The sequence below is a fragment of the Lipotes vexillifer genome, unplaced genomic scaffold, assembly GCF_000442215.2.
Source record: "Lipotes vexillifer unplaced genomic scaffold, Lipotes_vexillifer_v1.1 scaffold732, whole genome shotgun sequence".
NCBI lineage: Eukaryota > Metazoa > Chordata > Mammalia > Artiodactyla > Lipotidae > Lipotes > Lipotes vexillifer.
Genome location: NW_006792596.1, coordinates 1,702,791 through 1,716,761, shown reverse-complemented (window position 1 = coordinate 1,716,761; position 13,971 = coordinate 1,702,791). Strand labels below are relative to the sequence as shown.

The 13,971-nt window shown below is 40.8% G+C and overlaps 1 protein-coding gene across 2 annotated transcripts in view; it reads right to left on the bottom strand.

Annotated features, from left to right (window-relative positions):
- POPDC1 (popeye domain cAMP effector 1) overlaps positions 1 to 13,971 on the bottom strand; it is a 39,944-nt gene that overhangs the window by 15,060 nt on the left and 10,913 nt on the right. For both annotated transcript variants that reach the window (XM_007465769.1, XM_007465770.1), the window contains exons 5-7: positions 13,739 to 13,847; positions 5,598 to 5,765; positions 4,499 to 4,640 (exon numbers count right to left, since the gene is read on the bottom strand). In XM_007465769.1, coding sequence (XP_007465831.1) covers positions 4,499 to 4,640; positions 5,598 to 5,765; positions 13,739 to 13,847 — 419 coding nt within the window. The remainder of the gene's footprint in view (positions 1 to 4,498; positions 4,641 to 5,597; positions 5,766 to 13,738; positions 13,848 to 13,971) is intronic.

Here is a 13,971-nt window from a genome sequence, read left to right as displayed (position 1 = left end):
CTCCGGTCCGGGAAGATCCCACATGCCGCGGAGCGGCTGGGCCCGTGAACCATGGCCGCTGAGCCTGCGCGTCCGGAGCCTGTGCTCCGCAGCGGGAGAGGCCGCAGCAGAGAGAGGCCCGCGGACCGCAAAAAAAAAAAAAAAAAAAAAAAAAGTAGAGTCTTCACCAGAGTCTATGTGAGCCTCAAGAAATACAAGAAGCATCTTAATCACAACCAGGGGAATGCAATCAGCCAAATTCCAGAATGCAGGGAATTCTACAGCCTCACTACTCAAGGCATAGTTCAGGGACCAGCCACATCAGCATCACGTGGGCACCTACATAAGCACATGGACTTCCAGGCCCCACCCCCATCTGCTGCACCAAAGCCTTTCATGAGATCTCCAAGTTACGCATATGCACAGGTATGTTTAAGAATCTCTTCTCTATAGGACAAACAAAAGAAAACAAAAAGCTGAAACACAGAGAGACAGAAAGAGATGGAAAGGGGAGCCTAGAGATTCAGAGACTTTTCAGCCCACGGCTCTTAAAGCTCCTGTTTTGAGGTAGCACTTGCCACTTTCACTCATGTTCCCTGGACCAGAGAAGTCACTTGGCCAGAACCACCATGAATGGGTACATCCTGATATTGATTTAAAAAATAATTATGAGAAATATTGAAATGGATTTTAGTATTTAAATCTACTTCTATGTTTGAGTAAATGACTAGAAGGAATAATGTCAAAGTTTTTTGGTTAGGAAAATATATAAAATAAATTTAATTTTTACAGAGCAGCATTGCTCATTGTTCTGTAAGTACATATATGAGGCAATGTGAAAGCTAACCCAAAGCTAACTGACTGGAGAATATTATTGGATAATTTTAAATGTCCCTGCATAGAACCTCCATACAACGATTAAGGCCAAAATTTTCTTTGAAATGGAAATTAACTGGTCTAAGAAAACCTATTTGTGGCACTGCTTTGTTCTAATGAAGGATTCGGGGGATGGTAGGTTTCTTGAAGGAAGTGGGATGGAGGGGGAAGAAGTGACTTTTGACAAACACTACCTTCTCCCTAAGTGTAGTGGACTCGTCTGCAAAGAGGTGAGTAATAGCGGCCGCTGTGTCCAGCTGGCAGTCATCAGGTTCAAATGCAAGAATGGGTGTGAAAGTGACCTGTAAATTATAAAGCACCGGTCAAACATTTCATGCATTTTTTTTCCTTTTCTTTTTAAACCACAGAGGCAATATGGTCTAAAATCATGGACTGAGGAATCAGACAGGGTATGTCTGTCTGCCAGCACCTCCCCCTGAGGATCTGGAACAGTGAGTACGCATCTCATATTCCCAATTTCCTCTCGGCAAAGTGAAATGATACTCATCACGGTAGATTTGTTATTGTCAACATGCCTGCTTTCCCTCCCTTCCTGTGTAGCCCCTGAAGGAGGATTAAAGAGCCACCCATTCATGGTGGTTCTGGCAAGTGACTTCTCTGGTCCAGGGGACATGAGTGAAAGTGGCAAGTGCTACCTCAAAACAGGAGCTTTAAGAGCCGTGGGGTGATTGTGCCACCACTGTCCTCCCTATGCCACGAGTGGCAGCTTACCCAAACAGCGGCCGCTCCTTTGGTGTTCCAGAGTGAGGAGGATACAAGCTGGAGCAGCATCCAGTGTGCAGGTGAACGAGAAAGAAAGCATTGCAGCCAGAGATTCAGGGAACCGTCTGTTGGCACTGCATCATCTAGTGAAAGCTAAGATACCTCTCCTCTGTGTAGACTGCAGTGAAGATTAAATGTGATTATGTATAGAGAATAACTGAAAAAAATAACACCTGCTATTGTCAATAAATGTTTGTTCCCTTCTCTCCACTAGCATTCATGAAGCTGATACTGTTGCTGAGAGCAGCTGCCCCAGCTGCCCCCATGTGCACATCAAAAATCCAGACTAATAAGAGCTTAAGCACTTGTTTTAGGGACCTAACATTGACTAAGGCCTACTGCATGCTCAAAGTGTGCTAAATTTCGTTATTTCAGCCTAACAGTCCTGAGAGATTGGTTTTGTATTCTCTGTTTTACAAGGAATGTAATTTGTAATTTGGAAAAGTCGATGGCATATTGATGGATCTGGCAAGAGAAAAACGAAAACAGCCTTCAGTAGTTCCAGGATAAAATCTAAGTAAGAGAAAAAAGAACTAACCAGTTTTTAATGAATCACGCGATAGGGTGAATTAAATAATTCGTAATTAATATCAGTGTTGTGCTCAGATAATAATGTCTTTCATTAAACTGCAGGAGTGATGCCAAGAATGAAGACTGGTCAAAAGGAAGCAGGTATGGGGCTTCCCTGGTGGCGCAGTGGTTGGGGGTCTGCCTGCCGATGCAGGGGACACGGGTTCGTGCCCCAGTCTGGGAAGATCCCACATGCCACGGAGCGGCTGGGCCCATGAGCCATGGCTGCTGAGCCTGTGCATCCGGAGCCTGTGCTCCGCAACGGGAGAGGCCACAACAGTGAGAGGCCCGCGTACCGCAAAAAAAAAAGAAAAAAAAAAAAGGAAGCAGGTATGAACATGGATTTGCTGTGCGGTTCACACACACACACACACACACTCAAAAGTATGCACACATATGTGGCTCTATGCATTTGCATCAATATGTAAGATCTTGTATAATAAACCTGAGACTAAAATAAACAACATAAGCAAGTTGTACATATTTTCAGTACAGCAAAGTACAACTGGACAAGGGAACTGAGAAGTAAAGTTGCCCCCCCTGCCCCCGAGGGCTGCCCACTTCTTCACAGACACAGAAGCTTCAGTTATCCATGTGGGGAATGGACTTTTGGATTAAACTCACGATTCTCTATAAGGGAGAGGGAAGGAAACAGACCAGGAGTTGTGACCAGATCCAGGCCTGTGCTGAAATATGACAGCTCATGTCAGATGAGAAAGGTCGTACGGCTTACTCCAAGTGACACAGCTAAGAATTATTAGAGCAAGAACCCAGGTCTGTATGCACAATGTGTGTGATCCATCCACGGAACACCTGGAAATAAAGGTTTCTGAAGGCAAGTACAGTGCAAACATTAATCTTGAAAACATGTTCTAATTCTGTTTAAATAACATATTCTAGAGAAGCTTTTTTCTTTTTCTAAAATGTTAAAATGTCCAAAAGATTTAGATTATACAAGAAAATAGTACAGAAAAACAAAACTGATTTTAAGAAAACGAATGGCCATAGTATAAACTGCCCATTCTCAGGGCTTCCTAAGCAAGACTGTAGGACTAAGAAAAAAAAAAAAACTACAAAAAAAGATATTCTACAGGAAAAATAATTCACATACAATATTTCACTGTAATTCCCTTTCTGCTGGCCTCTCTTAGAAATCACTGTACATGTAATTAGGGTGGGTCCATTTGAAAATGCTTACCGACCATCAAACTGTTTCAACAAGGCAGATAACACATCTGACATGCTAGTAGATTCAGAGTTTGGTCAACCTCAGCTGTACTTTCTAAAAGTTACTTTGGAATAAAATATAGCCATTTCCAGGTTCTCATTTGCGTTGTTCCTGAAATCTCTTTTAGGCCCACAGCGCATTTCTATGCCTAGACTTTGCTTTGAAGCTTACATTGACATGGCCTTGTCAATTCCAGCCTCTCCTGACTATGCGATACTTAAAATCCTTAATCCGATTTATCTAAAGCATCCAAAGTTACAAGATCATTTACATAAACGCTTAGGGTTGTTGAATGCGTATCTGGATTTTCTTAGAAGTTACCTTGGCTTAACATACAATTGTAAAGATTAATAATTTTTAGCTCAGGCAGTGAGAGAACCTGTCTGCCTGTCTGCTCTTTCCCGTGAATTTGTTCCACAGTCTTATACTACCTTTCTTGGAATAATTCTTAAAATAATTTTAAGCATTAATGTTAAGCATTTAATCGTCAACATCTGTGCCATTAGTATTATTTAAAATGTTTTACAACAATCTAGACTATAGTGGAATCTTGGAAAACTTGCCTCTTGGTGTGAATGAGGAGACTCACGGGGGTGTTGAGTGGCCTTCTTAATCTTCAGGAAAATTCCATTACCCACCCACCTGTTAACTTCTGGTGGTCACACTGAGATAACAGCTGGCAGTACAACCTCCAGCTGTTGCTTCCTACCATTTTAAACACGATGCTGGGCCCACACTTCCACTAAAATCATGAAAACAACAAGGCTTGGATACCCAGCAAACCATACGGACTCTTTCATACTATCCTTCTGAACCAGTGTTTGAGAAAAGCATATGGCAAAACAAGTGGACAGTTTCTGAAATGGAAATAAGCATTCTAGAGTTGGATTTTAACTGATGTGCAATACAAAAAGAAAAAAAGCTAGGAAAGTTTTGATTATTTTTATTGTTACCTTTAGGTTGCCAAACACTTGCTACTTGAAAAGTTACTTTTCTGATCAAAGTTGTCTTTTGTTCTTTTCTAGCAATAGCCATCAGAATCCCAGTTTGGGGATAACTTACGAAGAGAGGAAACGCTGGAGGTGCCTCGAAGAAACTGGTGTAAGCCGTCTTCATCTTCACTGGAGCTGACTATACTGTTCCTCATTTCCAGCATGGACAGCTGTGTGCAAAGGCTGAGCTGGTGGTCCAACTTTTGGACCGTCTATAAACCAAAGTTGTAAGATTTCTGAGTGCCATGAGACTTAGATCATCTATTCCCTGTAAGTAACATTTACTTTTCCTTGAAATAGAAGACTATCTGGTACATAGTCAGTGCCCAATAAATGGTAGCTGTAATTTTTATTATAAGCTGTTACTACAAATACATTAGGAAAAATGTAATATACTCAATAGCCTATTTATGAATCTGAAAAATAGTAAGCACCAACCTAATTTGATAACAGCCTTCACCAAGATGACACGCAGATGCACACACCCATACTCATAGTCCCTGGAGAACAGTACTTATCACGGAAACAAGGTTTGCAAGTTCTCTTCTGTAATCATTTTAATTTCCTTCTAAGCAAATGTGGGGAAGTGGAGATCAAACTGCAAATCGTTGGAGATCTATACAGCTCTGAAATTCCTAACTGAATGGCCGCAGGCTTCCATCCCATACCTCTCGTCACTTATGGGCGTTCTGGGAGGGGACCTGACCAGTAGAATGTGCAAGACTGGAAGACACAGGGTTAAAAAGCCAACCTCTTGCTTGCTGGGGCTGATCAGCATTTATCAGTCTGCAACCTCCCCCTGCCCCGCCTTCCATGGCCTATACCACTGCCTAGTCCTTCCATCACTGCCTAGTCCTTCCATTCATTTATCATCTTCCTTAGATTGCTTGAAAGACTCTTTATGAAGAGGATAGCACCTCATCACCACAAATGGAGGTCCCTGACATTCACAGACACCTCACCAGGTCATGGAAAATATAATAATTGCATAATATTTCCTCACGCTTGAGAAATGATTCCCTGAAGGGTCTCTAATAAATTACAAGCATCCCCACTTCACTTAACATATGACTAATTAATGAAGATTCAGGAAAATATATATTGCATAAAAGGAGATATACCTAACTATACATATGTATTTAACAAAATAGACTCAGAAAAACACTTACTTTATCATTTAAGGTGGGATCATTCAATGAGTAGAGCTTATTTGTAATGTCTTTTCCTATAAGATACCTAAATATTTCATATAGGAAAGGCTCTGATTCCAGAAAGTAAGTTAATCTTTCTCTTGACCAGCATAAAAATCTACAGTTATCATCTGCAATAATGGTGACCTGCCAAAGAAACAGAGAGAAAAATGTGTATGAATTATGATGTTAGTAACTTGGGGGGAGGGAAGAGTAGAATAATTTAGTGGATATTATCATAGCAATGCTTTGTCATATTAGTTAAAATAAGATCCATACACACTAGCTTCTATAACTAAGTATAACATTACATTTAAAACCAAGCAATCTGTAGACTAAATGAAAGCAAAGTCTTCAAGTTTTGTTGTTCTGTTTTGTGAGGTCTGGTGATAGAAGAATGGCCACCGTGTCAATAGCACTGCTACAGAGTGTGCTAGACTGATGTCCCAATTGGATGTACAATTTATGGCTAAATATTTCTTTATATCCAGATAATTATACTAGAGAATGAGAAAGCAGACTCACGTGAATTGGTTTTAGAGCCCCGATGGTTACTGATAAATATGGCTAGTAAGGGTCCTTCTCTGGGTCCTTCTGTCATAGGTATTTCTTGAGTGTGACCTACCAAGGGTAGCCCACTGGGGACACACACAGAGATCCCCCAGTTAGCTCAGAACTGGGAAACCATACCTTTTCCTTAAGTGTTATTATATAGGAAAGTGGGAAAGCATTGTAATTGCACTACACAGAATTTAAGTATTCCTTAAATACATCCTCTCTCCAGAGCAAGGGGCCACGCCCTCACTCCAAGTTCAGGGTCAGGACACCCTTCCTCCCATGCAGGTCCTTCTGTCAGCTTCACGTGGCACTCCTATCACTGAACTCAAGCTCATCCATGGTCCACTCTCTCTCCTGAGCACCCTGAGGGCAGGGACTGTGCATCTTCATACTGAATGCCTGGCTTCCAACACTGAGTGGTGCTCAGTGCAGGTTTACTGATGAAGAAATTAACATATGAACACAAATACTGTTGAAGGCAAAAACCATTTTTACATCTTCAACATTAAACCCAATGCTTGTCCAAGTGGGAGGTTAATAAAGGTTTCTAAATTGACATGAAGTCATATCTGGGCTCAGAGCAAAGATTTCCAAAGGAGCTCTTTACCCTTTGTTAGTAAAAAAAGTAAACATAGTTCAGATGACAAGGAGGTATTTATGTCTACTAGGAGAGAAAACAGAAAACCCAGCTTCTCTCCTTATGTCAGTGGTTGAAATCTGACCTTTAGTAACTTAGAGGGTTTGGCTACAAAAGGTGGGTCAGTGTTCCTAGAAAAATAAAACTGCACTTATTTATTCTATTAAATAATATTAAATACATTAAACAATAAATCCCCCAAACCAAACACATTGGGATTTAAGAAATGCATCAGCAGCTCTATGGCTCCGTAAAACACTAAATTTCATTTATTCTTTCAACATACATTGTTAGGCTCGTACTTTATGCCAGACACGGTTCAAGGCACCGAGGTTACCATTGTGAACAAAATAGCCAAGATCCTTGCCCTGTGATGCTTACATTCCAGTGGAGGAAGCCAATGATGAATGAAGAAATGTGACAATCTCAGGTGGCAGTAAGTGTTTTGACAAATACAGAACAGGGGAAAATGGTAGAGAATGAGTAGGAAATGACAGGTACACATAATGCCACTCACTTTAAGTATGTATTGTACTTTAACATTTAAGGTGTTTTTACATCTATCATGTAAGCAGGTCCTTAAAATTGCCTTTGAGGTAAGACAGATAACATTCTTCCTCATTATCCAGATGCCAAATGAGAAGCACCAGGGGGCTTCCTTGCTGGCGCAGTGCCTAAGAATCTGCCTGCCGATGCAGGGGACACGGATTCGATCCCTGTTCCGGGAAGATCTCACATGCCGCGGAGCCACTAAGCCTGTGTGCCACAACTACTGAGCCTGCGCTCTAGAGCCCACGAGCCGCAACTACCAAGCCTGCGGGCCACAACTACTGAAGTCCGGGCGCCTAGAGCCTGTGCTCCGCAACAAGAGAGAGAAGCCACCGCAATGAGAAGCCCACGCACCGCAACAAAGAGTAGCCCCTGCTTGCCACAACCAGAGAAAGCCCGCGTGTAGCAACAAAGACCCAACGCGGCCATAAATAAGTAAATAAATAAATTTATAAATTTATAAAAAAACAAACGAGAAGCACCAAAAAACTTAGGCAGGAACACTTGTTAATGAATGGTGGAGTGAGCACTGCTGACTTCCAGCCCAGGCATATTTTTCCACCAGGCCAAACCCTACCCAATGTGTCCTAGATTCATCAAGACAGTCACAGAGAAAGGCATTTGGTGAAGTGACCACAAGGCTGACTCACCATCAAGAATCCTGCATACAAAGAACAGCTGAACAAGATGTCCTGAAGCCTACATTCTAGTGGAGGAAGCTGATAAGAAGTAAAGACATGTGACCAAGGGGAAAAAAAAGATTTAAAGAAGTATAAGGTCAAGAGCCACATAAGCCAGTCCTGAGGAGTTCCCAGAGGTAGTAGGACATGGGCACGTAAACAGAAGGCAACCGAGTAACATTCTAGAGGAGCAATTAGAGAAAGTGAGCACCGGGCACGCACGGTGGCCCAGTCCGGCGCCCAAGTGTTGAAGAAAGGGTTAGGAATGTTGAGGTCCCTTCATTTTGCGAAGATGTCATCCATGCCTTTGGAAGATACAGTTCATGAACAGTGGGGGAAGAAGTTAAAAGAGGAGTCGGAAATCATCCAAGAAAAGAAGTCGTCGTTGCACTTAGGTGATGTATATGCATTTAACTTTTCTTCAACCATTTTAATAACCTCAAGTTGCCCTGAGGCAATAATACTTTCAAAATGATACTATAATTTGCTTAGCCACCATTTCCTATATTTTTTTAAATGTTTTTTTAAAAATTGAAGTATAGTAGGGCTTCCCTGGAGGTGCAGTGGTTGAGAGTCCGCCTGCCGATGCGGGGGACACGGGTTCGTGCCCCGGTCCGGGAAGATCCCACATGCCGCGGAGCGGCTGGGCCCGTGAGCCATGGCCGCTGAGCCTGCGCGTCCGGAGCCTGTGCTCCGCAAGGGGAGAGGCCACAACAGTGAGAGGCCCGCGTACCGCAAAAAAAAAGAAAAAATATTGACGTATAGTCGATTTACAGTGTTTCAGGTATATAGCAAAGGGATTCGTTTATACACATATATACATATCTCCTTTTTCAGATTCTTTTCCATAATAGGTTATTACAACATATTGAATACAGTTCCTCATGCTGTACAGTAGGTCCTTGTTGTTTATCTACTTTATATACAGTAGGAAGCCACTTATTTTATTGAAGTGTAGTTGATTTACAATGTTAACTTCTGCCGTACAGCAAAGTGATTGAGTTATACATGTATATTCTTTTTTAATATTCTTTTCCTTTATTGTTTATCATAGGATACTGAATATAGTTCTCTGTGCTCTACAGTAGAACCTTGTTGCTTATCCATTCTATATATAATAGCTTACATCTACTCACCCCAGCCTCCCACTCCATCCCTCCCCCAACCCCCTCCTGCTTGGCAACCACAAGTCTGTTCTCTATGTCTGTGAGTCTGTTTCTGTTTCATAGATAGGTTCATTTGTGTCATATTTTAGATTCTGCATATAAGTGATATATGGTATTTGTCTTTCTCTTTCTGACTTCCTTCACTTAGTGTGATAATCTCTAGTTTCATTCATGTTGCTGGAAATGGCGTTATTTCATTCTTTTTTATGACTGAGTAGTATTCCATTGTATGTATGTACCACATCTTCTTTATCCATTCATCTGTTGATGGACATTTAGGTTGTTTCCATGTCTTGGCTATTGTGAATAGTGCTGCAATGAATATTGGGGTGCATGTATCTTTTTGAATTATAGTTTTGTCTGGATATATGCCCAGGAGTGGGACTGCTGGATCATATGGTAATTCTATTTTTAGTTTTCTAAGGAACCTCCATACTGTTTTCCACAGTGGCTGCACCAACTCACATTCCCACCAACAGTGTAGGAGGGTTCCCTTTTCTCCACACCCTCTCCAGCATTTGTTATTTGTAGACTTTTTAATGGTGGCCATTCTGACCGGTGTAAGGTGGTACCTCATTATAGTTTTGATTTGCATTTCCCTAATAATTAGTGATGTTGAGCATCTTTTCATGTGCCTATTGGCCATCTGTATTTCTTCTTTGGAGAAATGTCTATTTAGGTCTTCTGCCCATTTTTCGATTGGGTTTTTTTGTTGTTGTTGAGTTGTATGAGCTGTTTGTATATTTTGGAAATTAAGCCCTTGTCGGTCGCATCGTTTGCAAATATTTTCTCCCATTCCATACGTTGTCTTTTCAGTCTGTTTATGGTTTCCTTTGCTGTGCCAAAGCTTGTAAGTTTGATTAGGTGCCATTTGTTTATTTTTATTTCTATCGCCTTGGGAGACTGACCTAAGAAAACATTGATACAATTTATGTCAGAGAATGTTTTGCCTATGATTTCTTCTAAGAGTCTTATGGTGGCATGTCTCATGTTTAAGTCTTTAAGCCATTTTGAGTTTATTTTTGTGTATGGTCAGAGGGTGTGTTCTGACTTCATTGATTTACATGCGACTAGGCAACCATTTCTTATTGATGGTGGAAAACAATTTTAAACCTGTTAAAATTATTATTCAATTTAAATGTAGTAACAATATTCAAATAGTAAGCTATACCTACAGTATGTATGCGTCTTCCAAGTCCCTAAGAGCAGGCATTTAGTTGGAAGCAGGTAGTTAGCATATCGACTGAGGTCATTTCAGTGGATAGCTAATGCTTCATTACTGTCAAATAGACAGATTTACTTAATGATTTCCTGTCACAACAGTCAAGTGAAACATATCTTTAATGAGGAATTTTTATGATGCAATCTAGGAATTTTTAAAGCTTCCATGAAATACATTTCCTTCTTAGGTTATTAGGGTACCTCAGCAGTGCCATGCTTGAGTTCTTGTGAAGAATTTCACAGAAGAAATACAAGCAAACACGGTAATGGAAGACACAAAAGAATTTCTCTCAGGTAGGGAATTAGACTAAGCGTTTGTAACCGGGTTTGCTGTGATTACCTCAAGGTGCTGGATTAGTCCCAAACCAATCCTACACCCTCACATAATGAAAAGACCTTATCAAGAAAAAGAGTGTCGGAGGGAATTGCTGAATGTCCTGGAATGGGAATGGCAGTCTGACACTGTGACTGGCTGACTGTCCTCAGGGGAGAATTTATTATTTTCTTCGTGTACTGCACAAAGTTTCACACACCAGGAACATGAAAATGTCCTGCAAGTGGTCTATTCAGCTAATTCTTACTGAGTTTTCATCTGCACTAAAACACAGCAGAGTCAAGACTGGCAGATTAAATTGCTTTGCAACTTAACCCAAAGATTTACTTAACACTAAGATAAGGTTTCATTTAGAAGCCGGTTATAACTCAGTGTTCATTTATTTCACCAGAGCTTGGACATCTGCCTCCAAGACATTCTTCTTCCTTTAAAGTCAATAAAGGTTTGATTTTCAAGCTTCACAGCACAGGATGTGCTATTGACTATGGCAAGGCAACAGCGGGAGATAAAATCCAAAAGAAAAATGGAAATGGCAAAGCTCGCTGGATATGAAACAACTGTACAAAGAAGAAACCAAACACAAAAAACTACCTTTTGTGATAATGATACTCAAGATTCTCCAACAGTTCTAAGCAGCAGCTTGGGTCTGTAAGTACTAACACAGCACCTAGGGGGCAGCTGGAAGTTTAGAGTCGTTGTCTCAGCTCTGTCACTCTGCCGGTCATCATAATTACCGCACATTCCTGAACAACATTCACTGTGCAATCTCAAGGGACAGTCATCGAGTCCACTTGCTTCCTTTCCTCCTTTCACCCTACGATAGAATTCAGTAGCACCCCTACCAAAGAATGAATTTAAAGAAAGAAAAATGCAAAGGAAGCAGCTCCTTGTCAGAACACTTGTAACTGTTCAGAGTTAGAGAAAAATGAGATTAGCAGGTAAAAAGGCATGTGGACGGAGACATCTGGCCATTGACTCTGGTGTAAGTGCCACTGGCACAGATAGCGAAAAGTTGGTCCTGGGAGCACCTGCCAGTTTTCACTGAGAACTCGCTTCAGGAAGAGGCAATATACTCCTACACAGATGTGCAACAGCTATTTTTACTGTTGAGTATCTGCCAGTAGGAACATTTGGTAAACAATCAAAACAGAATCTTTCCCGAGGGCTTACTCTGATGGGAATCTGCTCCAGCTGTACAGGACACAGTCTCGATGATGCCAGAGTAGGTTTTACCCACTGACCCATCAGGGAATGCCACACCAGACTCTATGCTGAGAAAAGCTGACTAGTCTTCAGAAAGGCTGAATAAATAGCCTTCACTCAGCTAGGGTACCTAGAGTTTGGTCATGTTTTTAGAAACATGAGGAACATTTCTCAGCTACCGAATCCCAATACCTAGTCCCCAAGAAGAAAAAGAACTGTGACCAGTGGCAGAAATGCCTTTCTTGTTGTTAATTTAATTATAACTATAACATAATTTGAAGTCTGGTGGAAAAGACAGTACATGTTATATCCCAGGGGCCATGTGCTTCTGGAAACAGAGGAGGTTCAGTTCCCACCTTTTCCCCAAATGCCAGTCTCTTCAGGATTATATGAAACTGAGCTATTGTGTAAAACCACTTGCTACTATAAACAGAGGAATGGATGCAGCAGATAAATGTTGGGCTTTGGAAGAAGAAATTGTAAGGTGGTCAGAGGAGAGAGGGAGAGAGAAAAGAAGTGGCCCTGTGCCAGTTTGCAGATGGTGGTGATTTAAGATACTATAAGAATAAATCTCAGTGCAGAGCTGACCCTTGAAAACGCAAGGGAGAGTGTAAATGAGGGGAGACAGGGTACAGCATCTGCTTTCTCCTCTATCTTAAGCTCAGTGAGCTTGCAGCCAGCACTGCAGCCAGGTGGTAAATTTATATGAGACCTTCTAGTAAATGCACATAACTTTAACCAGGTATGTGGTTACTCAGGCCAGTTACTCAGGCAGGGTAGGAGCAGGGCAGGCCTGACACCATTGTAAATAAACTTAAGTAGTGTCTGTGAATGTGCCCTTTTATCTCCATGTGGCATCCCAAATTGTGTGGCATTTCAGAATGAGACTCAAAGATAAGATTCTGTCATCAAGAAACACTGATTTTTTCCTCCCTCAGGTGATAGCATCCCCTTCTATTCCATTTCCTACCTAAATACATTTACCCTCCGGCTCATAAGAAAACCTGTTCTCAGGATATTTCCTTACTTCTGTTTATCTAGAGGCTGAGACTAAAGGAAACTCTCACCCATTTTCTTGGTTACTCTCCTAACAATAATGAGGGGAATAAAATAGGAGAGCTGGACACTCGCAGAAAGAATCAGAACAAAGTGTCACATAATGGAGCACTTTTTTTAAGATACAAAGAGAATCAGGCTAAGTAGTCATGTTCAAATTATTGTGAAGAACTTCAGTCTTTGCCCCTAAACATATTCATTAAATTTAAAAGAGTAAAGTGGTTACAGTTTTTTTTCATAAGGATTAACAAAGTAGGTTCTCTAGGGCAAAGTCAGTTTTCTGTTTTTCCCCAATAAAAGTAACCAATTACATTTTTTTAAGAACACTGATTTTAAGAATACTGGTTTTAAGAACACTGATTATCTACAATTGACATTTTCCTTTTTTCTCATAACAAGAGCATTAGATGTTCTCTATGGAGAAATTATAAAAATTCAAATAAGCAAAAAGGAAGAAAACAAAAAAGCAATCAAACTCACAACCCAGAAATAACAGTGTTAACACAATGGCTAAATCAGGATAGATCTTTCTAGACCTCTTCCTGTGTATATGTACACACTACTTTAAGGTTTACAAAAATGGGGTCATACTATATATTCCACATGGTAATCTCTTCTTGCAGTAAATCATGGCCACTTTCCCATCCATATCCTTTGGATTTTGAATGAGACATTAACTAGTTTCAATCTTCTTTAAAAATCATGCCAAAACATACCTGGAATTTTTCACCTTTGTGCATCTGGGTTGATCTAAATTCAGGAGAATCTATAAAGGCACAGGGGTAAATATTATGCAGAAAATGTCCTCGATAGGAGACCTTCATTCTGATAACAGAAATTAGTGTTAATAAATGCATAATAATCCACACATAATATGACAAGCCTTAAAATCTCCATAATCTTATGGGTTTGTATTTTGTAAAATTTTAAAGACCCCCCCCCCCCCCCC